General features: G+C 38.0%; 1 protein-coding gene across 1 annotated transcript; it reads right to left on the bottom strand.

The window, feature by feature from the left end:
- Positions 1–155: 155 nt before the first annotated feature.
- On the bottom strand, positions 156–27,852 carry LOC137298891 (limb region 1 protein-like). Its single transcript, XM_067831250.1, has 15 exons — positions 27,690–27,852; positions 12,703–12,796; positions 12,251–12,281; positions 11,837–11,976; positions 10,897–11,000; positions 10,528–10,654; positions 10,118–10,186; positions 6,852–6,916; positions 6,484–6,574; positions 5,254–5,340; positions 4,956–5,032; positions 3,928–4,005; positions 3,341–3,414; positions 1,230–1,387; positions 156–498 (listed from the first exon to the last, which is right to left on the bottom strand). The coding sequence occupies exons 1-15, from the start codon at positions 27,753–27,755 to the stop codon at positions 254–256; spliced, it is 1,506 nt and encodes a 501-aa protein (XP_067687351.1). The 5' UTR covers positions 27,756–27,852; the 3' UTR covers positions 156–253.
- Positions 27,853–27,932: the final 80 nt, after the last annotated feature.

Raw genomic sequence — 27,932 nt, 5'->3', positions numbered from 1 at the left:
CATAAGATGATCACTAAAAAAAAAAAAAAAAAATATAACAAAGACTTCCTGTTGAAAACCAAATTCATCAAACAGATATGAAAGAAATATTACAAAATAACAATAAAAATGACAGAGTCTATCTGACTTTTTGAGAGATGATCGTTTTGGCCGGAAGCAAATGTTGAGCTTGAATGATATGCTGAATAAATTAAAACAATATTTACAAAATGTACACAACACGTATGGATGCTCTTCAACAGAGTTATCTCCCTTACTCTTCTTTCAAGTTTCCATTTGCGATCTGAGTGGTATATGAGGCAGAAATTGTCCGTTTCTCTCTTTTGAAGGCAGCCATCAATCTGGCAATTATTTCCCTGCGAAGTGTGGCTGTAAACTTTGTGAACAAGCAGAGTGCAGTTGTGACAGCGAAGATGACGTTGTACAAGAAGATGATGTAAAAGTTGCCCAGCCAGTCCATGCTGCCAAAGCTTCCAATCAAGTCAAAGTTAGTGATACCTGAAAATCAATAGTTTCACATATTGTCTTGTTCTTTTTTTTATTGAATTTAGCATATTTTTGCTAAAAATAGTATACTGGTCACAATGTGGCATTATAGATAAATGAGAAAAAGGTCGACGCTGAAACACAGTGTTGACATTAGCACTCTGGAGAAACCCTCCAGAATGGATATATGACTGGAACAACAAGGGTTATAACGTGCCCATAAAAAAATAGCAGATCCTGAAACAATTGAAGGATGTAACTCCCTTGGCATAAATTGTGGTTTCCAAAGGAAGGCATTTAATTCAAGATAATGAGGTGCTTAGTGTTTCTGGAAAGATGTTGAAGCTTCATAACCAACCAATCTTTGATCTAAATATATAAAAGTAGATCTTGTCTTTGTAGTATAACAGCTCTATATCATTGAAACTAAAGTGTTACAAAGTGAACAAACACACAGTCATCCAACTGTTTGTCTGTTTGTTGTAAACTCGAAACTCTGCAATAATGCACCAATGTACAGGTGGTGGATTGTAAATAATACAATCTTGACCAACATAAAGGTGATGTTGAGCATTGTCCCATGGTATTGGGGTACATATGATCAACCAAATCACAACCACTGGAGAATGCTTGGGACCAACTCTAAGCGTATGGGTCATAATATTCCATCTCATCTGGAGAAACGTTATCACATCCACATACTGACTTAATATAATAACGAGGATTGATAACCCAATACTCACCAAGTGTTTTTGACAAAATGGGAAGAGCTGAGCTCAGAACAAGAAGGACAATGCAATTGGCAATGACCTTCACCATTGGTGTGTCCTTCACCTTAGGTTGCAGTCGACAAAAAAATGGCAAACTGTAAAAACCAACAACTGATGCGGACATTAGATATCTGAGTCGAGTTAAGGAAGAAATATTCAACCTGAAAATATAAAGAATGTTTGGTCCAAGGCTTTCGGTGAAGCTTCAAGACTTCCATGCACTAATGGATCAGAACCCTGTGACGTCATGTGACGAATAAACTTCTGGCACCTCACAGGCAGCTTAAGTTATCCGGCGTAATAAAGTTTTAGTGCTTTGAGCATGAACATATGTGTGGAAAAGGCACATTATAAATGGCCATTGTTACTATTGAATGGCAGCCAATGAATGTGAAGTGAATGTGTCAGATTCGGCTGTAACATTTACACAGAACTGTGATATGGCTCAGAGTTACATGGGATTTGGTTTTCGTTTGGATATTTCTTAATGCAGCACTGAGCAATATTCCAGTTATATGGTGGTGGACTGACAATGATCAGCAGCATGAGCATAGATCTATGCAGTTGGGACACGATGACATGTGTCAGTGAGCCTGTCCACCCATTAGTGACCTCTTACAATCCCATTAGTCACCTCTTACGAAAAGCATGAGTTACTGAAGGCCACTCCTAAATCAGATATTCATAGGTCAAAAGTTCTCTGGCAATCTTGCAAACTAGGGGTATTTCTCAGTGCATTATTCATTATTTGAGAACAATCATTGGTCAATGTTGATGAAAATACATTTAAATAAAAATAGTTATAATGTAGTTTTGTATAGAGCTAGATTCCATAAGAACATATGCTCAAAGGGCAACATGAAATAAACTAGAACACAATATAAAAGACAGGATATTTGACAGAAAGTGTGAACACTGGTGAGTCTGTATGCAGATTGGGATTTAAGCTTAGTTGATGGTGAATAGATGAGTTTTCACCTGCAATTTATAATTGTCAAATGATTTAATTGCTCTCAGTTCTAAGAGAAGGTCATTCCAAAGCAGTGTTGCAGCAGTTCTGAAAGCCCTAGTCCATATCCTTTCAGTTTGTAAGGAGGGACTTTCAGAAGATATAGACTCCCAGAGCGCAGATTTCTTGCTGGCCGATGTTCACACAGCAGTTTATTAAGGTATGGAGGAGCTATGCCCTCACAGCACCTGAACGTGAAGCAGAGAATCTTATACTTCATCCAGGCTTCTATAGGAAGCCAGGGCAGGGCCTTCAGAACCTAAGTGATGTGACTCATCCTTGAAACATGTGTCACAATCTTGGCGGTGGTGTTCTGTATCATTTGGAGTTTCTTCAATGAAGATTTTGATATACCCCAAAGGAGACTATTGCCAACATCTAGTCGCGATAGGACGTGTGACTGCATAATGCTCTTTGTACCATCCACAGTGAGACTTTCCAAATTCGACCGATAGATTGAAGATGGAAGTAGACAGACCTGCATAGGTTGTTCACATGATCTTCCAGATTTGAGATTTGAGTCAACCACAATGCTTTTAACGCATGGCATGAAATCGATCTCTGACCATTCAGATTGACAAGCTAGTCTCTTCTACAGATTTTAGTTGTTGTTTCGTGCCAAGAAGAATGGCCTCTGCTTTTTCAGCATTCAGATTGAGCATCCTGTTCATCATCCAATTATGTATATCAGATGCACAGGCTGTCATGTTATTAACGGCAGATGATGTCATATCAGGTTTAAAAGTTTTGGACATTTGGTTCATTGACATCATGACGTTGTACCACCCGATAAATGTTGTTGGTGTAGAGAATAAAGAGTACTGCTCCAAAATCCAACCCTTGTGGAACACCGCAGGATAGGGATACTGGGCCTGACTTGTGATTATCGATGGCAACTGCCTTTTAGATAAGATGAAACCAGGCTTAAAGCTGTACCTCCTAGCGTTATTTCATGGGCAAGCACATCCAGCAATATGTCAATATTTATCTACACAAGTACACAGTGATAGAAAAAAGTGGGAAGCATCTGATGAATATTGCAAAATGTAATGAGCATGTTTCAAGGCAAGGATACAAAATAAAAACAATTTCTAAAAAGGCTCCAATTGTTCCAAATGTTGAGAGAGATGCCAATCCCAGCACTGTATCCTGAAATGGAAAGAAAGACCATGAATAGATGGGGTTGTAACTGACACATCACAATTTACACCACTGCAGTTTGTGTGGCTTGTGGCCAGTAGTAGGAGCAACACTCCAACTCAGTGTTACCATGACATGCCATCAGCCTGGTTACCATGGTTACAGGAGATGGTCAGGTTTGTCACCTATGAACACATGAATCACCAAGAGTACACATTATGACTATCCATAACTTGTTCAGTCCTAAACCAATGGGGTACATAGTGCTATTTACCAACCCTTGACAAGTTATATAAATGTGTTGTATGACATTTACCAACCCTTGACAAGTTATATAAATGTGTTGTATGACAATTATTGATCAAATCAATGAAATAATAATTATTGTAGCAGAGATAGAATCTACAAGATTGATCTACAACAATATCAATCCCTATCTTACACTAGCTTTATTTTTCACTTTTGTAATAAAATGTATCAGAGATAGAGGAAATCTGTTGACATAAAACATTTTAATCTTACCTTGGCCCCAATAGGTAGTGCTTTGATCCCAACTAACAATAACATTGTGTTGTGTGCAACAATTAAAATACTTAATACCTGAAACAGAAGGAAACGTGAAAGACAGGCGAAGGTAAACAATAATACTTGACATGAAATGACATATGTGAATAACTTTCTAAACTACAAGTGCTTTTTGAATGCTTTAATTTGGAATGCAAAGATCCCCTAATACTTTTCTGCTGAAACAAACTTTTTATCAAATTATTCATTTACAACAACATGGGTCACTACAGTAGTTCAACAAGGCCTAATATTGTGTAATACAAGACCTTTTGGAGTCAAATGTATCTGGGATTTTCATGAAGCACTTCAGATTTATCCAATGTGGTATGAAACTTTCTCTATGGTACTAAAAATAATTAAGTGGCTCAGCACGTCTCTCTCGTATCACGATAAATCTTGGCCAGCAATTTGCACTGATATGCAACCCTATTTATTCATAGAATACAACTGTTAATTATATAACATTGCTGTGTTTTGTATTGGTTTCACACTGAATGCTATTTGTAAACATTTCTGGGTTAACTGGCAGGTAACCAGATATGTAAAAATATTTTGCGATCTCTCAAAACAAGTGATTGTATTGTTATGGCAAATCTGAATTATATGTTCACTAAAGCTAACATGGAACAATTCAGTGAATTAATGACTGGTGGGATGGAAGTAGAACCTAGATTATTTTCTTTTTGATAAACTTCGCAAAAATGGCCAGCTTTGGAGACAACCCTTAGAATTGAGACAAAGACACCTTCACTTCATTCTTATAGGCATTGCTGACTCATATAGCAACTGAAAGATACCAAGATATTCATTTCTTCTAAATAAGGAATGGTACAAATCAACAAATGCATGACAAATGGCAAGCTGGTGAGAAGATTTCATTCACCCTACAAGATCACATGTGGCACCATTAAGACATGTTGTATACAACATAAGATGTATCCAAAGCAGCTGAGATGGAGAAGAGGATGAGCAAGTGTACTGACTGTGAGTGTGAGCAGGAACAGCATCACCAGGGGGTAGACAAGGTTCCGCCGCAACGACGACACCTGCTGCCGCTTCTCTGCAACATCACAACAAACAACTCTGACAACGCTTTACCTTACTGGCCATTTTAGAGTACAGAGTACAACATTTAAGAACCTTAGTTCAGTATGTATATAAACACTGTAAACACTGTCGGCAGCCTGTAAAGACAAGCTGTATGATTTCTTTGACAGGACTCCATCCCATTCAGGTATGTATCCTCAAGGTGGTGAGCCTTACCAAGTGTAGCATACATACCTAGTTTCTGTCTCTCTATCTGTGTTTCCTGCAGCCTCTGGTGGAGACTGTCACCATTTGCATGACCATTGGAGACAGGACTGCTACCTACACACACAGCATCATCACATCACCACAACTCCAAAACATCATTCTCAACAGCATTCAACAGCTTCAAGGTTACAAAAGCCCTACCAATGCAATCTGTTACAAGTTAAACATAGTGGGAATTATACTAGCTGTCAAGGAAACAAAAGACCTATTGATGGAATCAGTGACCATCAATCTGAATATATCATCAGTTATTCTACTCATGCAGTGAATGAAGCCGTATTGCTTTGTAAACCAGAATATAATGTAACAACTGCAACTAATATCAATGAGCTAAATCATGTCAATATTTCCATAATTTCCTTGATATCACATCCTATATTGATACAGAGTGGCTATATATTGGACAGATCTAATTATGCCACTTGTTTGAGCTACAGCTCATATACTGAGTTATGAGCTGTGAATCCTTGAACTGTGAAATAAAGTCAACTCTATCATAATGCGAAATGTAATAAAGAATAGTTTCAGCAAGAACCATTACACATAATGTGCAAATGGGTGAGTTTAGTTTTACACCACTTTTAGCAACATTCCAACAATATTACAGTGGAGGGGAGAGACACCAGGATTGGGAGGAACTGAACCTTCAGCAAGAGAAGCGAATGCTTTAACCACTAGGCTACCCCATCACTCCCTTAAGACTTGAGGACTCCTTATATCACCACACATGTTATATTTAAGAATGTCATGTTTGACAAGAAATGAGCTAATAATCAAAGTTGTTATAAGTGGCACTGCAAACTGAAAGCCCACAAAAAGGGCTAACTGATGGGATGCTATACCATGTCTGCACAATACATATAGGCTATGAACTAAAACACACAACACCAAAATTACTGTCAGAAATGCCAGCCATGAAATGCTGTGCTTGTCAATTATGATGCACTACACAATATGTGAATTGACAGCCTAGGACATAATAAGGCAAAAAAAAAAAACATAACTCAAAGTTTGACCACGCCTGTGTCAACAGATAGATACAATTCCCGGAACACCAACACCAGAAGCTTGTGACTGCTGTGTCATAACTACATGACATGAGAGTTGGTTCCATACTTTATCTCTTAGGTAAGCATGTTAGAATGGTTCATTAATAACAATATCTCAAAATTTGTCTCTAGATGTGAGAATACATACTGTGGTGATTGTTCTGAGATTTGATTTTCCGGAGAAGATTTTCTTCTTCAAGAGTTACTGTGTGAAGCTCGACTTCAATGTTACGTAAAAACTGAAATGAAAGAAGAAACACAAGCATGATAGATGTCTAGATAATCAGGAAATGCCAACAATTTGCCTTGCAGCCTCCAGTCACTCCACACATACAAGCTGGTGGTTGTGATCTCAGCAAGTGAGTGAGTTTGTGAGATGCCATGGTGTATGTGTATGCACATTATGTGTGCATCCATATTAGAATGAAATCTCATTTTGTGTGCATCCATATTAGAATGAAATCTCATTTCCTCTGCAGTACAAGACTACTTCCTCCATTCAGACTAAGTACATACCTTAGGTTTGACAATCAGCTGGCCCATAACTGTAAACATCCGAGATATGCCCACAGGAGTACACACTGTCAACATGGAAAAAATGCTTATATTAACAATGACATTTAGTTACACATGATGTGCAGCAACTGGGAACACATGTCAACGGTCATTCAGCTACACATGATGTGCAGCAACTGGGAACACATGCCACCGGTCATTCAGCTACACATGATGTGCAGCAACTGGGAACACATGCCAAGGGTCATTCAGCTACACATGATGTGCAGCAACTGGGAACACAAGCAAACGGTCATTCAGCTACACATGATGTGCAGCAACTGGGAACACAAGCAAACGGTCATTCAGCTACACATGATGTGCAGCAACTGGGAACACATGCCAACTGTCATTCAGCTACACATGATGTGCAGCAACTGGGAACACAAGCAAACGGTCATTCAGCTACACATGATGTGCAGCAACTGGGAACACAAGCAAACGGTCATTCAGCTACACATGATGTGCAGCAACTGGGAACACATGCCAACGGTCATTCAGCTACACATGATGTGCAGCAACTGGGAACACAAGCAAACGGTCATTCAGCTACACATGATGTGCAGCAACTGGGAACACATGTCAACGGTCATTCAGCTACACATGATGTGCAGCAACTGGGAACACATGTCAACGGTCATTCAGCTACACATGATGTGCAGCAACTGGGAACACAAGCAAACGGTCATTCAGCTACACATGATGTGCAGCAACTGGGAACACAAGCAAACGGTCATTCAGCTACACATGATGTGCAGCAACTGGGAACACATGCCAACGGTCATTCAGCTACACATGATGTGCAGCAACTGGGAACACAAGCAAACGGTCATTCAGCTACACATGATGTGCAGCAACTGGGAACACAAGCAAACGGTCATTCAGCTACACATGATGTGCAGCAACTGGGAACACATGCCAACGGTCATTCAGTTACACATGATGTGCAGCAACTGGGAACACATGCCAACGGTCATTCAGCTACACATGATGTGCAGCAACTGGGAACACATGCCAACGGTCATTCAGCTACACATGATGTGCAGGAACTGGGAACACATGCCAACGGTCATTCAGCTACACATGATGTGCAGCAACTGGGAACACATGCCAACAATCATTCAGCTACACATGATGTGCAGCAACTGGGAACACATGCCAACGGTCATTCAGCTACACAAGATGTGCAGCAACTGGGAACACATGCCACTGGTCATTCAGCTACACATGATGTGCAGCAACTGGGAACACATGCCACCTGTCATTCAGTTACACATGATGTGCAGCAACTGGGAACACATGCCACCGGTCATTCAGCTACACATGATGTGCAGCAACTGGGAACACATGCCAAGGGTCATTCAGCTACACATGATGTGCAGCAACTGGGAACACATGCCAAGGGTCATTCAGCTACACATGATGTGCAGCAACTGGGAACACATGTCAACGGTCATTCAGCTACACATGATGTTTTGCCCACCTATGTATCCAGTAGCACAGTCACAGACCCATGAATTAAAACTGTATTAAGTTGGAGCTGGAAGTATCGGCACAGACCAGCTACTTCCAGATATGCTATGGATCAGGTCATGTGGATGCAGTGATGGGAATATCAAGATGAAGAATACCAGGTCTAGATATGATTAGAGTGAGTGAGTATATAAGGCCGTGGTCTGTAAATAATGGAGTTTGGACCAGATAATTCAGTGATCAACAATATGAGCATCAATCTGCACAATTGGGAACCGATGACATGTGTCAACCAAGTCAGCGAGCCTGACCACCTGATCCCATTAGTCACCTCTTACGACAACACAGTTGCCTTAAACAGCAAGCATGGGTTGCTGAAGGCCTATTCTACCCCAGACCTTCATGGATCAGATCTGATTAAACTACAACATACATCACCTATAGTCATTTCTAACACACATGCTTATCTGCCTTAAGCTGATGATTAGTGGGGACAATAAAGTTACACTGAGAGAGAAAGTGACTGCTTGACATCCTGAACTTGGGAGTGTATCATTTGCCAGAAAAATAGACATAAGTAGTATGTGACATACAACCTACAGTTATTATTAATTTATAACACTATACCTTTTTCATCTCCCAGGACAGGATATGTAATTTTTTTGTGTGCCCAGTCTCAATTCTTATAGAAATATGATGCAATATTTTGTGTTCTGTAAAACCCTCACAAATCAAATAACAAGCAATTAGCAATTCTAACATCACATCAACCATAACAGATACTGTCGCTGGTGGTTGACCTAGAGTCCATATTCCCTCCATCACCTACAGAATATTTTGTTCTCCTTTGATTAAACCACCCCACTAACTAAGCCACAACACATCTGCAATGCATAATTACTATTCACATACAGGTAAGTACCTTCTATCTGCACCTGGCACAATATGCACAACACATATATTCAAGCAGTGCTTCATGCCGTGTATAGAGAGCAGTATGACATACAACTTCTGATGACAATCATGCTAAGTACCTGGGTGTGAATACAGATGTTATCTCACATGTGGAGGGAGTGACTTAGGTCACAGATAACACTTCTTCATCATTAAGCACAGTTACAGTTACATGTATGTGTTGTGAACTGAACCTGACATGAACATCTACAGTCTGACACAATGTCAACACTCGCAGTTCTCAATATCCATTTCAAATGATATTTATTAGATCCAGAATATCAATGTGTAGGCCAGGCCATAACGCTTGGTCACCTCTTACTAATATCTGAAAACTAGATCATGTGGCAATCAGGTTAAGATTTTGTTTGACAATATGTCTAAACTTGACAGTATTTATTATTCCCAGTACAGAAAAATTATGCTTCCAAGCTGGGCATGTTTGCTGATTTTGATGTTTGGGAGGCTCAAGACAACTGACTTTTTGCATAAGTTCATACCAAACAGGTCTTGTGACATACAGGTTCTGAGGAAAACACTCCTTCCACACTGCACATTTTTTACTATCCCTACGTTATCATGATATCAAGACCTGGTCAGTGATAACATGGCTGCTATCAGGACAAGAGATACACTACTTAATCACTGCTCAGATTAGATTGTCCAGAACTGGTTTACTGGAGATGCAAACACACAGACTAATGTAAACAATGCTGAGAGGACCACCCAGGCATGGGACAAATGGGGACAACAATGGCTGGGGTGGGTGGCAGAGTTGGGATGTTGATCAGCGTACTCACATAGCAAGATAAGAACTCCAATGAATGAGATGCAGGAGTAGAGGTATGGTAGGTGGATGTGCCACACATCTGAAACAATCATCATGAAATCTCCTTAAATGTTGAGACAAGTGAAAAGACACCACATTAAGAAATGAACACACATTTTTTCATTAATCATGACTTATTTAGTCAAGAATATTTTGTTGAATGAGTTTTATGCCACACTCAACAATGTTCCAGTTACAAGGTGGCTGTGTGAAAATAATCTAGTCTGGACCAGAAAATCCAATGATCAACAGCATGAGCATTGATCTGTGCAATCAAGATAGAATGACATTGTCAACCAAGTCAGCAAGTCTGACCACCAGATTGCGTTAGTCGCCTCTTGCGATATTTTCTTGAAAGTAAATCATGTAAACTACACTTACCAAATAAAGTTTGCTTGCTGTGTTCATCATCATTGATGAGAGCATTGGCAACCCAAGCAAGTCCCAACACCATGATGGCAAGCAGACACAGCACAGCTAGTGCCTCCTTCACACGGCCCATTATGCCCTGTAAGAATATGGTACATATACCCCTTATACACTACAACATGGTACGTATACTCTTAATACCCTGAAATAACATGGTATACATGATAATTATCCACTACAACAATGTGCTTACACTCTTAAAAACAAGGTTCATATACTCATTATCCCCTGCAACATTATTACATCATTACATTGTATATATTATAGCACCATTGAGAACCTCATGGTTTTAAGTTTTGAGTAAATAACATGTGGACATACCCTCTTTGATCCAGAGAACCCCTCTGCCTCAGTGAAGAAATATGCAAAGGGCATGAGAATGAAGAGTGCCAAGTTGGAAAATCCAAATATATGATTCCAGAGACCTGCAAAAGAAACACTTCTGATGTTAAAATCACGTTTATTAGAAACACATTAAACCCTTCAAACCCTTTTCTTTAAGGACCTGTGAAAATCAAGGTTAGAATTCGTCTCCAGCAACCCAAGTTTGATGAACACAGCCAGCATACTTTATTTGGTAAGTGTAGTTTACACAGTTTACTTTTAACAAAATATCGTAAGAGGTGACTAACGGGATCTGGTGGTCAGTGCTAGCTGACTTGGTTGTTATATGTCATTTTATTGTAATGCTGTAAGATCGATGCTCATGATGTTGATCACTGGATTGTCTGGTCAACTGACTAGGCTATTTACAGAGTGCTGCCATATAAGTGGAATATTGCTAATTGTGACGTTAAACAAAAAAATCCCAAAAAACACTTCATTGGGTAGTGGAAAACAATTCCGCGTTGAGGCCTGAACAGAGTTACCTACACTCAAATACATATGGAAACTTTTTCTGACCATGAGAGATATTGGTGATTAACTGACATAGGCAGCAGTGTAGAAGCTTGTTTCTGATGAAAAAATTGAGTTACCTCACCTGAACCAAACAGGCATTTAGCCACATTGACATATCAGCTCTTGGGATAGATGTGGAGCACCTCATTACTGATGACAAAACAGAGTTACCTACCTTGAACCAGAGAGACATTCAGACATCTGACATTGTAGCTCTTGGGGTATAGGTGGAGCACCTTCTTACTGATGACAAAACAGAGTTACCTACCTTGAACCAGAGAGGCATTCAGACATCTGACATTGTAGCTCTTGGGGTAAAGGTGGAGCACCTCCTTACTGATGACAAAACAGAGTTACCTACCTTGAACCAGAGATGCATTCAGCCACTTGACATAGTAGCTCTTGGGGTAAAGGTGGAGCACCTCATTGCTGATGATAGAGACTGGTAGAAGAAGCACAGCACCGGCTGACACAGAAAGTGTAAATGTACACAACCACAACCTGCAAGACAAATAATTATTGCTCATCAGTAGCAATCCTATCACAAACTTTAGAGTGGGGAATAAGTTCAGCTCCATCCTCCACACTGATTTTCAGTGATAATAACATAACAAATTCAGATGCATATAATTTTGCACAGAAAAGAGGTTTTAAATAAAAACTGGTGCAAGAAGTACTGATTACAGTTATATTTTATGTCAAAAAACATCAACAGCTTATCATAAACTGATTTTTGTGGCAAGAGTAACCATGGTAACATAATAGAGATTCTTACGCTATCCGGTACACCAGTGCATCTTCATCACCTGGAAAACAAACCAGTTAACACTGTGTTATGTAATGAACATGCTGGGAGATACCTGTCACTGGAATCAAGACAATGTTCCTCCATAATAATTTGTTAGATTCAAGTTCAGGGAGACCACAGCTAGGCATACTGACATCCAAATACTACAACCCTATCTTCAATATTTACATGCAAATCATTAACCCAACCTAAAATGAAAAAATTCACTCCAAGCTAAATTTCATGAGAAATTCATTAAGATCATGATCGTGTGATAAAAATAGAAACATGTACAATGAGGCAGCATCTTATCACATTTGGTAAATTTAACATCAGTGACTCAGTACTTTGAGTCTGATGTGTGGAGAGAAAGAAGCTCTGGCTACAGACAAGTGACAGAATACTGACTTAGAGGTACGCTGATAGCAAGGTGAACATACCTGCATACATGTCTTCAGAGTCTGCTCGCTTGCGGATCTGGCAGATGGAGGCGTAAGAGCTGACATAAAGGAGGATGAACAGCAGCAACCAAATCTGCAGCATTAAGGACAGACATGTGACACAACTCAACATTGTAGTATCACAGACAGACATCAGCTCGGTATCACAGTACAAGGGACAGACATGTGACACAACTCAACATTGTAGTATCACAGACAGACATCAGCTTGGTATCACAGTACAAGGGACAGACATTTGACACACCTCGACATTGTAGCATTAGACACATGACATCAGCTCTGTATTGCAGTACCAAAGAAATGTGACATCAAACTCAAATCACAGACATATGATATCAACTCCATATTGCAGCATAACAGACAGACACAAGACATCAACTCTATACTACACTACAATGGAAAAACATACAGCAACTTTGTATTGGTGTACCACAGACCTAAAAAAATCAAGTTCACATCAAAGGTACAAAAAACATTAAATGTTTAGCGTTGTATAGATGTCTCTTTTTAATTTTATGTTTAATAGGGACATTGGGGCCATTTGCAATTACTTTTCTGAATCCAGTGAGCAATACAGATCATGTACTTGCACATCATGTGCAATTTCTCAAGAACACAAACAAATAAACTGATCAGCAACAAAACTGCTGTATTTCCCTATGTGGAAGCTATAACAGTTCTACTTAGAGCTAAACAAATACATTCAATACATAGCAAACAAAATATGTTGAGACAAAACTGACTGAAATCCCATGAGGTCCACTCCTGGCAATAGTTGGTTGTTGTGAGCTTTGTTACATGTCAAAAACTTCGTTAGTAAATATGTCTAGCTCAGATGCTGTGTTTGAACAACAAATCCAACCCAGTAATGGACTTATTCAATTGGTCAGTAAATATGAAGTTGCAATTACAAACAGGATTGCCAATAACTGATTGGGTAGCATTGATATTTATTGATTCATTATGCACTTACCATGCCCTATCTTGTTGATTTCCATTGTTTACACATTATACAAATACAGAAGAAAATAGATTTGACAGTTTTTGGCTTCTGTAATGAAATATCAAGGGGTTTTACCGCTTATCATAAACCTCAGAATGTATCTGTAATGTCACCAAACACAAAACAGTTTGTGCCAAAAGCTTTTCAGTTTACATTCTTTATGAAATTTGACCTTGACATAACATTCTGGACATATAGGACTAGCATATGGATTGTTAATGCACTGCTTACTAAAAAGGACTAAAACTCACATAGGATGAGCTTCGGACAATTTATAAAGCCTTAGAGATTAGGTAGAAAGGTGTGAATATACTACATTAATGAATCAGTAACACTAGGTCGATGAAAAGGTATTGTTACACTGCAGACCACAGTCAATATGTAAAGCAGGAGTAACCATGGCAACATGACACATTTAACCACAAGACAGGCTGATAACAAAAACAGGAAAAAATAAACATACTTCTGCTGAAGAGCAAATCCCCTTCTGTTTGAGATTTTCTTTATTCATACATATAACTATCTCCTGAGAAAGTAGATACAGACAATAACTTCATTAGACTATAATAGCAATATTGTTACACCGATCCTTACACTCCTGGCAAGTCATTTCCAAGAGATCCAGATTAACCCAATGGCTGATGAGTTATTTTATTAGGATGTACAAACTAAAAGGTTTGAAAAGTGAATGCACTGAGATAATTTGAGAATTTGAAGTGTGCTCATGTGGCACTGGTGGTGACTATAGCATGTATTTAGAGGCACAAAGATGTTGACTATTATATTTGACTGAAAACATTAATCCAGTTATAAAATATAAAACTTATACCACCCCTTGCACTGGCTGTGAAAGGTCATATGCTTCGTGACTATCACATTATTGAATTTTTCAGCTTGATTTCTTTTCTGAAATGTTCTTGCCTCAAACAGCACATACTTTCATCGTCACACATAATTGTAGGCTGCAGTAATTTCCCCCTCTCTTGATACTGAAATATATCATTACAGATGTGTGTGCTTATGTAGATAATGGCACATATTCAGAATAAAAGCCATAAAGGACAAAACTAGATTCTCTACTAAGACCTCAGAAGACAGATATGATACACACAGATAAATTAAAGGGGTGGAACCCAATCATGCTTAACACTAATTCACTGAAACTCAACTCACAAAGTGAAACTTTGAAAAGAACAATATATTTGCATGATGTTTTGTCTGCCAGGAAGCTAACTATTCATATGATATCAATACTAAAATTGTAAATTTGGAACATAACAAAAATCGGATATGAAAATAACTTTTAGATTTCCACATTCTCCTGACAACGTCAGTTTAATTGGACTTCTTCATTATTTATGGAGTACCAGCCTTATCATCCACTGTCATGGTTACAAAAAAATGACACATGACATGATTTTGTTTCACGTCATGGTAGTGGAAAAAGACAACATTAGTACTATGACTACTATATCTCACCTAATTATAGTCCATGGTATGAAAACAAAATTTGATTTGAAAAATTGGACTTCATAACTTTGTTTTGACCGTCTAAACAATGTCTTGAATACATAATTTTACCATGTATCTTAATTGGACAAGATACTTCAATCAAATACTGAAAAGATATTCCAACAAAAGTATTTATTTGTTCATTGTTATGTGACTATGTCTTTTCCCAGAAAAGAAAGCTCCTTCTGTAGAGCATCTAGGGGGTTAAGATTCACAAGAATGAGCCTGCATTAATGTAGCTTCTCTCATCAATGTACATGATCTCCATCAAACTGAACCATCAGTAATGTCCTGAAAAGACTTCATGTAATTCATCCACACCTTAAAACAGTACTTGCTTTATGTATAATAAATCTGCAGGTTTACACTACCTGTTACCACCTGAAGCTAGTCTTGTATTCTCCTCCATTGATGGTCAATGAGGTGCAGACATATGGTTGTAATAGTGTGTGGTGTAACATTTGCCCTTTGTCTTCCAACGAAAGTGCAAACTATGATGTGTATAAGTTGTATCTGAGGAACATGTGTTCAAATAGAGACTCAATGTGCTGCTTCCTACCTTCATCAGCTGACAGCTGAGGGTACATCGCTTCTCCATAGTATATACCTGCCTAAGTGTGCTTGCCATATGGAAAACTACATAAACATCTTCAGGATAGGAAACAACTAATGAAAATATTTACATTCCATACGTGTGAAATACACAGGAAACTATTCCCTTTTCACCCTTACTGCCTTGCCAGTGTGCCAGAGGTGAACACTGACTTAGATGTCAAGAGGGGTACGAAGGGAAAACTGATGACAATCATCAACATGATCAAGGGGCGACACATCAACCTAGGTCTTGGCAGAGTGTCATGAAGAAATGTTGACTGGTTTTGAGATGAGGTTCAGAAATAGGTAAAACCTTCCACTGCTTCAAGACCTAATTTACTTTTATCATATTGGCAAATGACATTAGCAGGCTTGATGTACATTCCCATATTCAGAGTAATATCCCTAGTCCCTTATCATGCCTTTTGTCCTGTTCATTGACCTGCTTGTCAGTGTTTGACAAATAGAAGTATATATTGATGGACTAGCTCCTATCTTTCCTGCCCAACAGGGGCAGACAAATGAGTCTGCCAACTGCCAAGTGCAATTGCACACCTGACTCCCATAACATGCTGAAGTACAGTGGTTAATCACTGATGTGGAGTTTTGCTAATTTGTTTACTTGAGCGCCCCACCCAGCATATATCTCCTATGTCATCGCACCCCGCACAGCTTATTTTCTTGTACTATGAGCAACTGCTGGACTGTGTTCACTTCAAGGCCACGTTTGCATCCCTCACATGGCTGACTCATTGAATGGGGCTCGACACACAACAACACAGCCTGGTAATGCTAAATGGAGCATGTACACCTGGAAGATTACAGACAGTATCTCTATAGGAGACGGCTTCATGACACACTTATCCAAATTACAGTTGACAGTCACCAATCATAGCCATAAAAGCCACTCAATCCCCATTTAGCAGACATGGATGGAATGCACTAAACTTTGCATATGCACTAAACTTTGCATACGCACTAAACTTTGCATATGCACTGCATTGTGACCTTAGTATTGTAATATGTCTCGTATCATGGCCATATTGGACTGTTTCATTCCAGGCCTAAACATAATATTTTCCTAACATTCTGTGATAAAACTAGAATTTGGTGTAAATTTGGAAGACGCCAAAACTGTGCAATGTTTAGACACATTTGCATTAAACAACACAATCATACTAAAAGATCAACAAAAGCAACTTTCCTGACAATTTTGCCAATTATTAATGTAAAACAACAAATGCATTGGTAAAACAAATACAAAATGCCAGCACTGATCAGAGACAAAGTGTTACTTGTATTATAGCATGTCCGTGTTTCAGTGTATCTGGTGCATGGTGCACTCATTGTGTCACGGGAACACTTTCAAAGTCAAATAATTCCTAAACAACAGATGTGTCTTGGATTTTGATGCAACATTCATGGCGAAGCAAAACATCAGTGTTGGTGTGTGCTGATAATGTGACACGGCACAAGAAGTATTGAATATGATGTTCGGTCTGATGACATGAGAAGTCACACGACCTAAGACATGAGTCTTGTGACCTGCTGCCAACATGTGCTGATGATCAATAATCACCCATACATCCAACAAGTGTCCATGGGGACAACCCTCACTCTGTAACAATGACCAATCTGGTCACCTCCTCCTACTTGTAGACCAGGTCATGTTGACCTATGCTACATTATCAGGTATTTCATCTGACATCATGGAAATACCAGAATTGTCTCAGATTCATATACTTTCACATAATATGAAATTTTTCTCAAATGTTGGTGCTTTGTAATGCTGCTGGCAACAGGTGCTGAAATTATAAATTCATAACTATCATTCCTGTAAATTATTCAGATACCAATAAACAGCACAAAAGCTCATTCATTGTGTAGTATGTATTAACACACCTGATGTCTCCACATGGAAATCATTAAATTGACTCTTTGGACTAGTATATTTGTCAATATACATAAAATTAGGTTCACTGCTGCACTTCACTGTCTATCATGTGTTATTACTCATCTACCAAGTGAGATAAACCTTAGCATTGTGTAAAGTGATAATTCAGCCATCTGGCACAAGCTTACCATTTTTCACCATTTTTTCTGAAACTTGTTGAATATTCTGATGATTTTTATCATTGTAAACCTAAGTCTTACAGGATCAAGCTGATGGCAAGACTGAAATGAAATTAAAATTCAATTGCTACCAGACATCTGAAGTCATGTGATATTTGTCTTAAGTGAAGCATTCACCTTCATGGATAGTCTCATGTCCAATAATTTTTTAGAAAACGCTACAACCATGGTAATCATTATCAATCTGGCATTTAATATCATATCATAACAAACAATTTACTTGACTTTTTCCACAGCCACTTTCTTTCAAGCAGCAATGTACTGCTGAACAAACCACAGGGCTTGATTTAAGAGATGTTAACTTATTTGCACCAGGTGCAACCTATGATATAAACCTAGATGCACCAGCCTTATCCCAGTGTGTTAAAATGTCAGAGGTTTATATACATGTACCTCTATGCATATAAACATACTTTCATGATGTAGTACCCATGAAACCATAGCAACACACAGACACAGCTGATCCCTGTTTACAACAGTTGTCATAGCTGAAACATGTCTGTAAATTGCAATGTTTCAGTGCTATCGTTATTCAAAATTTACAAGAAAAACGAGCTGACATACTTATAATGTAAGATTTGTTGTTGATGCATTTCTCTTTCACAGAATACTGTTTCTGAGCAGACAAGTCATTTCATTTTTGTTAAATAAGCATGCAACAAGAAGCAGAAGTGTAACATCTTGTGGTATGACTAATTTCAGGATGTGGATGGAAATGAAATCCCTGTCCTCCATTCTCCAATCACATGCTCTACCTACTAGACTATGAAGGCAGTCTCGAGAGGGAAAGAGGGTTTGTCCTAAGTGTATGTTGAACTACAGCAGTGTGTGTCACGCTAACCCATTGCAGTGCATGAATGTATACATAGCTGGCTGGTAGTAGTGAGAGATGTTTACTACAGACAATGCTGCCTAACACTCAACATGCATGCAGTCAAGAATGTTGGTTTCCGTCAAATCAGCAATATTCCAGCTGTATTGCTGGTATCTGATAACCCAGTGTTTACAACATGAGCAACACTTCATAATGTAAAGGGCAGAACAGTGGACAGTCAGAGTAACTGATTGTCTGTATACTCAGTGCTTACATCAGTCCTGCCACAATCTTTTGAAACTGCAAGAACAGCAGTGTGGTAACCAAGAAATTAAAGCATTCATTTGTCACACCAACGATGCCCAACATGGGTACATACAGTGTGTGAAGTATAATCTGGTCTCCTCTACCATGACATTGCTGGAACATTGCAAAAAGCGATGCAAAACCATACTCACTCACTGCAACCAAAAGACTCTTAGTCTATCTGAGGTCAGCAGACTGGACAGAAGTTTTTTTTGTTTTCCTGTCATTATCTTTTTAGTAAAGAAATCTCTATTACATATAGTGACTCTTGCCCAGTGTAGATCTGAAGATAAATGGGACTGGACAGTGAGTGAGTGAGTTAAGTTTTATTCTACAGTCAGCAATATTCCAGCAATAAGGCAGCGGTCTGTAAATAATTGAATCTGGACCAGACAATTCAGTGATCAACAGCTTGAGCATTGATCTGCTTAACTGGGAACCGATGACAAGTGTCAACTTAGTCAGTGAGTATGACCACCTGATCCCATTAGTCGCCTCTTACAACAAGCGTAGTTGCCTTAAACAGCAAGCATGGGTTGCTGAAGACCTATTCTACCCATGGGTGGGGACTGGCCAGACTTTTCCTTACTAGCCAGTAATTTAACTCCGAAGTCTGTTGCAACCAAACATTGTAGTGGTGATGAGATCAGACAATGCTTCAGTGTTACTCACAACAATGGGAATCATTAGCAGGGAAGCTACTTGTCATGGACAATGGAGTTGACGGACAAAGTACAACATCCTCGTCAAATACTCCTGACAAAATCACATTGTTCTCACACAACTTGCATGAGACCTGTCACAAATGTCAAAACATGCAGAGAAAATTTAATCCTTAGTAACTGAAAACAAACACAATAATCACAGCAATGCTCACAATAATATCTTATATGGATAAAACTGGTTTTCACCAAATGAAATATGCTGAAGGTGAGATCAGGTGAGGTTAACTGAGGTCAGGTGGGGTGAATTATATGTCATGTTGCACACATTGTGTGTGTGTGTGTGTGCCTCTGTGTCTGTGTCTGTCTGTCTGTGTGTGTGTGTGTGTGTGTGTGTGTGTGTGTGTGTGTGTGTGTGTGTGTGTGTGTGTGTGTGTGTGTGTGTGTGTGTGAGAGAGAGAAAGAGAGAGGGAGTCTTTTGGGATAACACTTGTTTACACAGTGAAAAAGTTCTTCAGCTATTTTTTTATATGAATATGTAAATACTTATAATAGGCCAAGACTGGCTTGTTTGGTATGTGATACAGTCTTATCATGGGTGGCAGTAAGTGTTACAGGTGTTGGCAAGCACATACGTGTCATCATTTACATGCCTACAAATCAGGATCTGTCATCACCAGCTGATATCTCCTAACCAAGATTAAAATGTTATCAGGGAAACTACAGATGAAATTACCAAGTTAGTTTAGATTTCCCTGTATTATTGTTAATACTGTGTTCAGCTACTCTCACTTCCAACTGAAAGTACATGTCAGTATATGGTAGTTACATATGCATACAAACAGTATTCACATGTAACACGACAGCACTGTGTGCACCAATACCTTCAGGTGTGCACATGACATACTATAGATAATCAGTGTGTATGGTCCAGTCTGCATCTGAAAAGGAAACGTGTCTTCCACTTGATAATAAGCAAGTCCAGTAGAGAAAGAGCATTCAGAAATATTACATATTTCAGGAGAAACTCAGAAGTGAGAACCATAACTCTCTTAAACATATGCAAAGTTGCTTAAATTCATGTAAATATGCTCCGTATTTGTATCTCTTCATGTGTCATTATGTTGGGACTGGTGATGTAACACAAATTCCAGAAAAGGAAATAAAGTGTTATTCGGTTCTATTCTATATTGCATACATTACTATACATGAGCTAAACATAATATGTAACAACAGTGTATCATGTAATATCTTCCATATCCAACAGCATATTATAAATGTCATACATCATGTATGCGTCAAATTATACATGACATACGTAATTGACACCTGATAAAATATTTATGACAAGGTAACAGTGCAACATGTAATCAGCTTTGAAATTCCTTGTTTTTAAATGTTCAAGAAACTGTCAAAATCATAGCAGTATAATACATGCCATCTGAAGGGTTGACCGTTCAACACACCAACCTTGTGACAACGTGTAGTGTGTGAAACCACCAGTGCGTGTGACAAACATGGGAAAATACTACCCATCTTCATGCACAATATGACTGGTCAGTTTACATACATAAATTCAAAATGGCACATCTAAGCATCATGACTGCTCTTTGACTCACTTGAAAACTACAGCATTTCTCTAACTCACTGTTTCTAAATGCCAAAGTATATTCACTTACAAGTTACATGACATTGATGCTGGCCTTATTTTGCAGCGAAGAGGCATGGCAAGGTCAAGTACCTGTAGTGTTTCATATAAAATGAACACCAAAAATGACAAGATTATCTGGGATTCTACAATGAATAGAGATGGGTATTCTCCAAAGCATAGTGAATACACAATTCTATCCACCATAAATATAAAGTGGCCAAATGTCACACAATGCTATATTTGGGATTACACTTTCTCAGTAAAGTACAGATTCATGGAATTCTGTTGGGTTGAGTCCCATAACTGTAAATAAGGCTCCTGGGTGGGACTCAGCCTAACAAAAGTCTTTGAATCTGTACTTTAATGAGAAATTGTAATCCCAAATATATCTTAAAAAGCACAGTGTTTGAAGGATACAATCTGTGTCTCCTGACATCAACAACCTATCCAAAACAAAGGACCAAAACCATGGCACTTATTCTGATTTCTTTGAAAACCCTTACGAGTTCACAATTCCTTTTCTCTTGGTTGAATTAATGAATAGTTACAAACATGCTGTGTTTTCATTTTAGAGCTTCTTTTGAATGTGCACCAACAGTTTTTCCTCATGCAATGCAGTGATAAGCCGAACATGGTGACAATTAGTGTCCAGAATTTACAAACAGAGCTGGAACACCTTAACAAGTCTTACACTAGAAGTCTCTTGTCAGTGAGTGTTGACACAGTACAACAAAACCAGCACCTCAGTTCATTAAACTAGCACAGGCAGGCTTCAGCTCGTTTATTCCTATTAGTTAAACATGCATGATTTTTCTTTTCTGAATCAATGCTACACTGTACGTGCTTTCTTCAAAGCTTTGACTGTATTGCATAGAAATTGCTTCACACTAATATATATTGGTGAGGTTTATACAACAGTCTGAATACAGTAAACTGTCCACACAAAACCGATCAAATCACCTGTGATAGGGTAGCATGCTAGTTTATGAGTCAATGCCAGACTGTTCAATACACTAAAGTAGGCCAAACATGCAACACTGCCTAGACACCCATCCTTGGTGAATGTACATGTCAGACTGAATAGAGTCTGTCCTCAAGGACACTGTGAGTAACAGGAGTCCTTTAACAGTAATTGTCACCCTGCACCCACTTGGAGTGTGGCTCTCAAACAGGGGCATGTTACAGTATGTTCATCATCTTATCTACAATACTTATCATATGCATACAGAGAGTGTTTAAGTTAAACAGAGTCTTTGTGTACATGAGAGCTTCTGTGGTATCTGAATCTGGAGCCAATTGAGCTGTCTCCCAAACCTAAGAAAACAGATTAAACAATAGGCATCAGGGAGCTTGTCACAAGATACAGTGTGAAATATCATGGCCATGGGCATATTGCTTTAGACTGTGGTTAAATAAATGTATTAAGTTTAGTTTCGAAGAAAAAAACAGTGTTGGGGCAATGCGATCATCATGACTCACCATGATCACCACAAAGTATATATCCATATCACAAACTAAGAGTGTACAGAGTCACAATTCACTAAGGAAAAAGAATCAATTTTCAAAAAGTAATATTTACTAATGTTCACAATGGTTTAACCAGAAAAATACTCCAGCTAAAAATATCTTACAGTCAATCACAAAACAAAATGCTAAACCTGGCTGTATAAAATTAGAAGAACAAGCCCAACATAAAATAACCTGACTGATAGCATCAACCTCACATCGACCATTTCACAAGAAACATAATTTCCTGGTAAAATGGAGCAGCGAACTAGCTCAGACATATCGTATTAAACCAACCTTTTCAGTAATTGTCTGATGACAACATTAAAAAACAGTCAAAAAGTCCCAATGAAAAAGTCTTGCCTAGGTAAAAAAGTACTCTGTGGAAATGAGTCCTTTTCATTTTCTATCAAAAAATGTATAGAGAAAGAATGCTTTCTCAGTTTGATGTCACACATACATCAAATCTTATAACATAATGAATGTTGATAAAAAACTTGTATATGTCCCCAGTTAACTTTATACATTACATAATGCATCACATGATGACATGAGAAAGTTTAGGCCTGCTGATAATTGTGAAGTCAAGTGTTCACTGCTACAGTTGTCTGCTCGTTCTGGAACCATCTGATGCTCTTACAGACATTGTTTGGTGTACATGACCATCTACGACCAACTTCAAACCGACAATGTTGGTCTGAATACCTTCCATCATGGAATGCCGTCTAAAACAGCAAACATTGGTGTAAAAGTTTAATCTCTCATTATATGTGATTTCTTTAATTTTGTTTTTTATCTTTGATGTCAAACAAACAACTAAAATCAGCAAACATGACTTTTTCACCAGTACTTTTTTGTCAAGGACTTTTCTCCTATAATTTGAAAGAACACACCTCTATGAGTGCTCTTCACTATACTTGATAATTTACAAGACAGGTCATATCCTTTTGACCATGAGACAGATTTTTACAGAAAACACAGCTCTGTAGGAGAAAATAACTAAATCATTTCAGCATGATCAGCATCTGAACTAAGACCATACTCCTCTACCTAAACATTCAATAAGCTGACGTTGTAGTGTTTGGGTCTAATTTACAAACCCGAACATACTGAACAAACATTGATGAAGGAGGAAGTTTTTTCACAATCGGTTGCTTATTTTCAGTACAAAAAAAAATATTCATGATATTTTACATTTTTATCAGTACATTAGTGCTGTTTAAACTGAGGAATAACATGTGTATGTCATTCAGTCTACATATGAAAGTCCTCAGTCTTAACATTATGCTGAGGTAGCCTGCCTGTGTGCCTGTTACAGCTGACCAAGTGTATGCTTAATCATATATAGATTTATTGAACACTGCAAACACTGCACCTGTATTCAGTAACCAAAATAATGTCTGTGTCAACGTGGACATTTTCAGTCATTAATCACTGCATCCACACTGTAGTATTCATCATATTTATATACCACAATATTTATCTATCTTGTGTGATAACAGTGTAGGTTGTGACTTATCATTCCTAATCAAGCTTTCACAAGTAAAAATTTTCACTCGTTCTTTTTAAACAAGGGGAAAACTCATGTAAAGCATGAAAACATTTATAAAGGAATTTCATAGTGGGAGTGATATACGTTTCTAACAGAGAACCATATCTGCTAAGGAATGGAACCTGGCCCTTTGGTAGAATAAGCTAAATACTCATCCACAGGACTACACTACTGCCCCATTAATATCTATGGAAGTTGCATATACTTTTTGTAATGTGATGACAATATAGGGTTTTCAGAATGGATTCCATATACAAAGCTTGCAGAAGAATGACCATGCCAAACTAATATATTCAATAAATTCCATTCAAATATTTGATGAGTACAATGTGAAGCACAGGGAACTCTGATCAAACAAAGCCAATGTTGTGTGTGTGGATTATTCTGAGATCCCCATCTGTCACAAAACAGGGTCCATTCAACAAATATATTTACCATGACTATACAACAGATACCTGTGTGACTATGTAATACATAAGGTTACTGTCCTCCCTTTTAAAGTTCCGACTCACCGACCACATGGTATGTAAATGCCACAACAATGGGGTCAGGTATGTCAACATAGCTGGCACTATAGTCTACATTTACAATACAAAGTCAACATTCCTTCATAAAGTAAAGGGGAGTGGAGGGTCGAGCAGACGGCTACTGACAAGCTAAGACAGATGCTCAAAACAGAAACTCAAACTAATGCATAAACTACTGACATCTCTTGAAAGTAAACACCTAAGATAGTTATATACTGGCAGGTACTGGAAGGACATGGAATCAGTGCTTGATTAGTGCAAGTAGGCCTGTGGTACTGATAAACAGATGTTGTTCAAGCATAGTTTCAAATTTGTATGGGTGCTAATGGCCAGCATTAACATTACATCTTGATATATTTGTGACATTAAGCATTAACGTTACATCTTGATATATTTGTGACATTAAGATGCAGTAAGAGTATTTACACACTTTGTATATCCATGGTTGTTTCATTGTTATCAGAAAGACAGAAAAGAGGAAAATGCATGACTGTTGGCATTCATATTTCTTACCTTGACATTTTAAATGATATCACCTTAAGATGACCCAATAACCTGACTACAATGGCTGTCTGGTAAGGAAAATGAGGAGGAAAAGCCATAGTGATTAAATCATTCAGCTGGAAATTTCAACACCCTCAGTAAAGTGTGCATCCAGGTATTAAGAAACGTAATGAATATCTGAGCATCTTTATATCATATCTCTCCAGTATACCATCATGTTAAAATAAGGTCTTGCTTCATTGCTGTTCACTACAGTTACTGTACAGTTTACAGAGCATTAACTCAATGAACCCAGCAAATTCACATCAACAAGTTATTGTAACTGATCTGAGTCATGTTTTTGAAGATCATAAAAACTAAAGGAACCTATGTGACAAGTATGATAAGGATGAATATATAAGAACACATATAGCTAGAATGAAAATTAGCTAAAATGTATATCACGGTATACGACACTTGTGTTTTACATCATGACCAGGGTAAACAGGTGTCACATCCCCCTTGACTCTCTTTTTCAAATGTGGGCAAGTATCAAGTTATTGAGAAGATCTGGTAAGATAATAAGACATCAGTAACCAGTCAATACATCTGAATTTGTATCTGAACCAGTACTTTAATATTCATCTACAGGGCTAGGATTCCGTGTTTTGTAACTTGCACTGGTACAAACCAGTACTAGTGTTATTGCAAAGTGCAACCTAGTTATTGGGCAATCTTGCACCAGATGCAAGCCATTTTAGAGAAATAAATCAACAATAAGCATAAGTATGTAAGCTCATTTTCTTCTAAACTTTGAATAGCTATGGCACAGAAACATTGTTATTTATAGACATGTCTTGGCTATGAAAGCTCCTGTAAACAGGGATCAGTTGTGTCTGTGTGTGGCTATAGTTTTAAGGGTGCTCCATCAAGGAAATATGTTTATCTCCAGTGAAACTTATGACGTTTCAAAACACCACCATGAAACTGAAATTTGGTTTATGCAACTAGGTTTTTATCTTAGGTTGCAAGTAGGTTAACATCTCTTAAATTGAGCCCTGATATACCATTGAATCTATGTCTATTCAACTCCATCATGATGATGATAATTGTTAGACTGGCATTTTCATTGTGTCATAAAAGCAAGCTAAATTCCTTTATCAATTTCTGTACATGTACTTGTTTTGTGTTGAGGTGATACGAAAAATAAACATCTTTCTTATCACAGACAATTGCTACATGCATCTCTAATGATGTTGTCACCACCTTTCTGTGCAAATAACTAACAACAGTCTATGGGCAACCAACTGAGAGTAAACAAACATCTATCTCAACATGTACTGAAGACAAAGTGCATCTTGATCTTTACCATTTTAAGAAGTCTTTTTAAGATTCAGTCAAGCATGCATATAAACATCCATGCCCAGAGACATTATAAGTACACTGATCATGTGGACGCTTTGTGTTATTAATGTAAAATGCTTATGAGTATCATGAATCAATATTTCAATTTCATATTCTTACACAATCATGACCGTGCAACAGCAAACAGCACATGTATGACAATACAGCAATTAGTTAATAACAATAAGACAAATGGTGTTCCTTTATTGGCACTTCACAAAATATAACTCACAAATCAAATTTAGAAAATAATATTTGAGTGCCTGATTTCATGTAATCTAACTTGTGTATATATAAGTTTGACATGACTGATAGATAATATGGTAAAAAAGGAGAAACACATTGTTACACTAATAGAGTGCCATATATTAATCCGATGATATTTGTGTTTATGCAAGGGCTCCTATGAATTAAGATATTAAACCTAAGTATAACAACCAACACCTTATATATTACCCCATCAAGATTTACCCATATACAAAAATAAAGCTGTAATGTTGCTGGTTCGGCTTCAAACAACAAACAAAACCATCATTATACAGGGAACTGATAACTCGCCTTCAGCCAACGCTAATTGAATCATTGTGCATCATTACAGCCCACCTTTCCCCAATCATAACATAAATGTTCATTACTTAAAAATTATTATTTTATATAACGGAATCCATAATTGGCCATATTCACAAGCTCTTGTTAGTATTTTCTAGCAAATATTCACACGTACCAAAAGACACGTGTACGAACTGTCAAACTGCGTTATTTGTGGTGCTAGCCTTATGTGGACAGGTTAGGAATTGAGCTGTCACGAATGATACTCACAATGTTTTCGCGCACATAGTCGTGAAATAGTTGCTCCTGTACTGATACGTCTGGGTCCTCCCACATGGTGAACCGATTCTGTTAATATGTCCTTAGAAAACAGTCCACTGAATATTTTCACTCCCTCGACATTTCATGTGTGCAATGCACTTCGGCCATTGTTGTCATTTTCCCGATTTAAATAAAGTTGCTTCGATATTCCACGTGACTATCTGTCTTAGCAAAACTATTTTAGTGTATATA

Source organism: Haliotis asinina, chromosome 10 (genome assembly GCF_037392515.1).
Source record: "Haliotis asinina isolate JCU_RB_2024 chromosome 10, JCU_Hal_asi_v2, whole genome shotgun sequence".
NCBI classification, from domain to species: domain Eukaryota; kingdom Metazoa; phylum Mollusca; class Gastropoda; order Lepetellida; family Haliotidae; genus Haliotis; species Haliotis asinina.
This window is presented reverse-complemented; position numbering and strand designations above follow the sequence as displayed.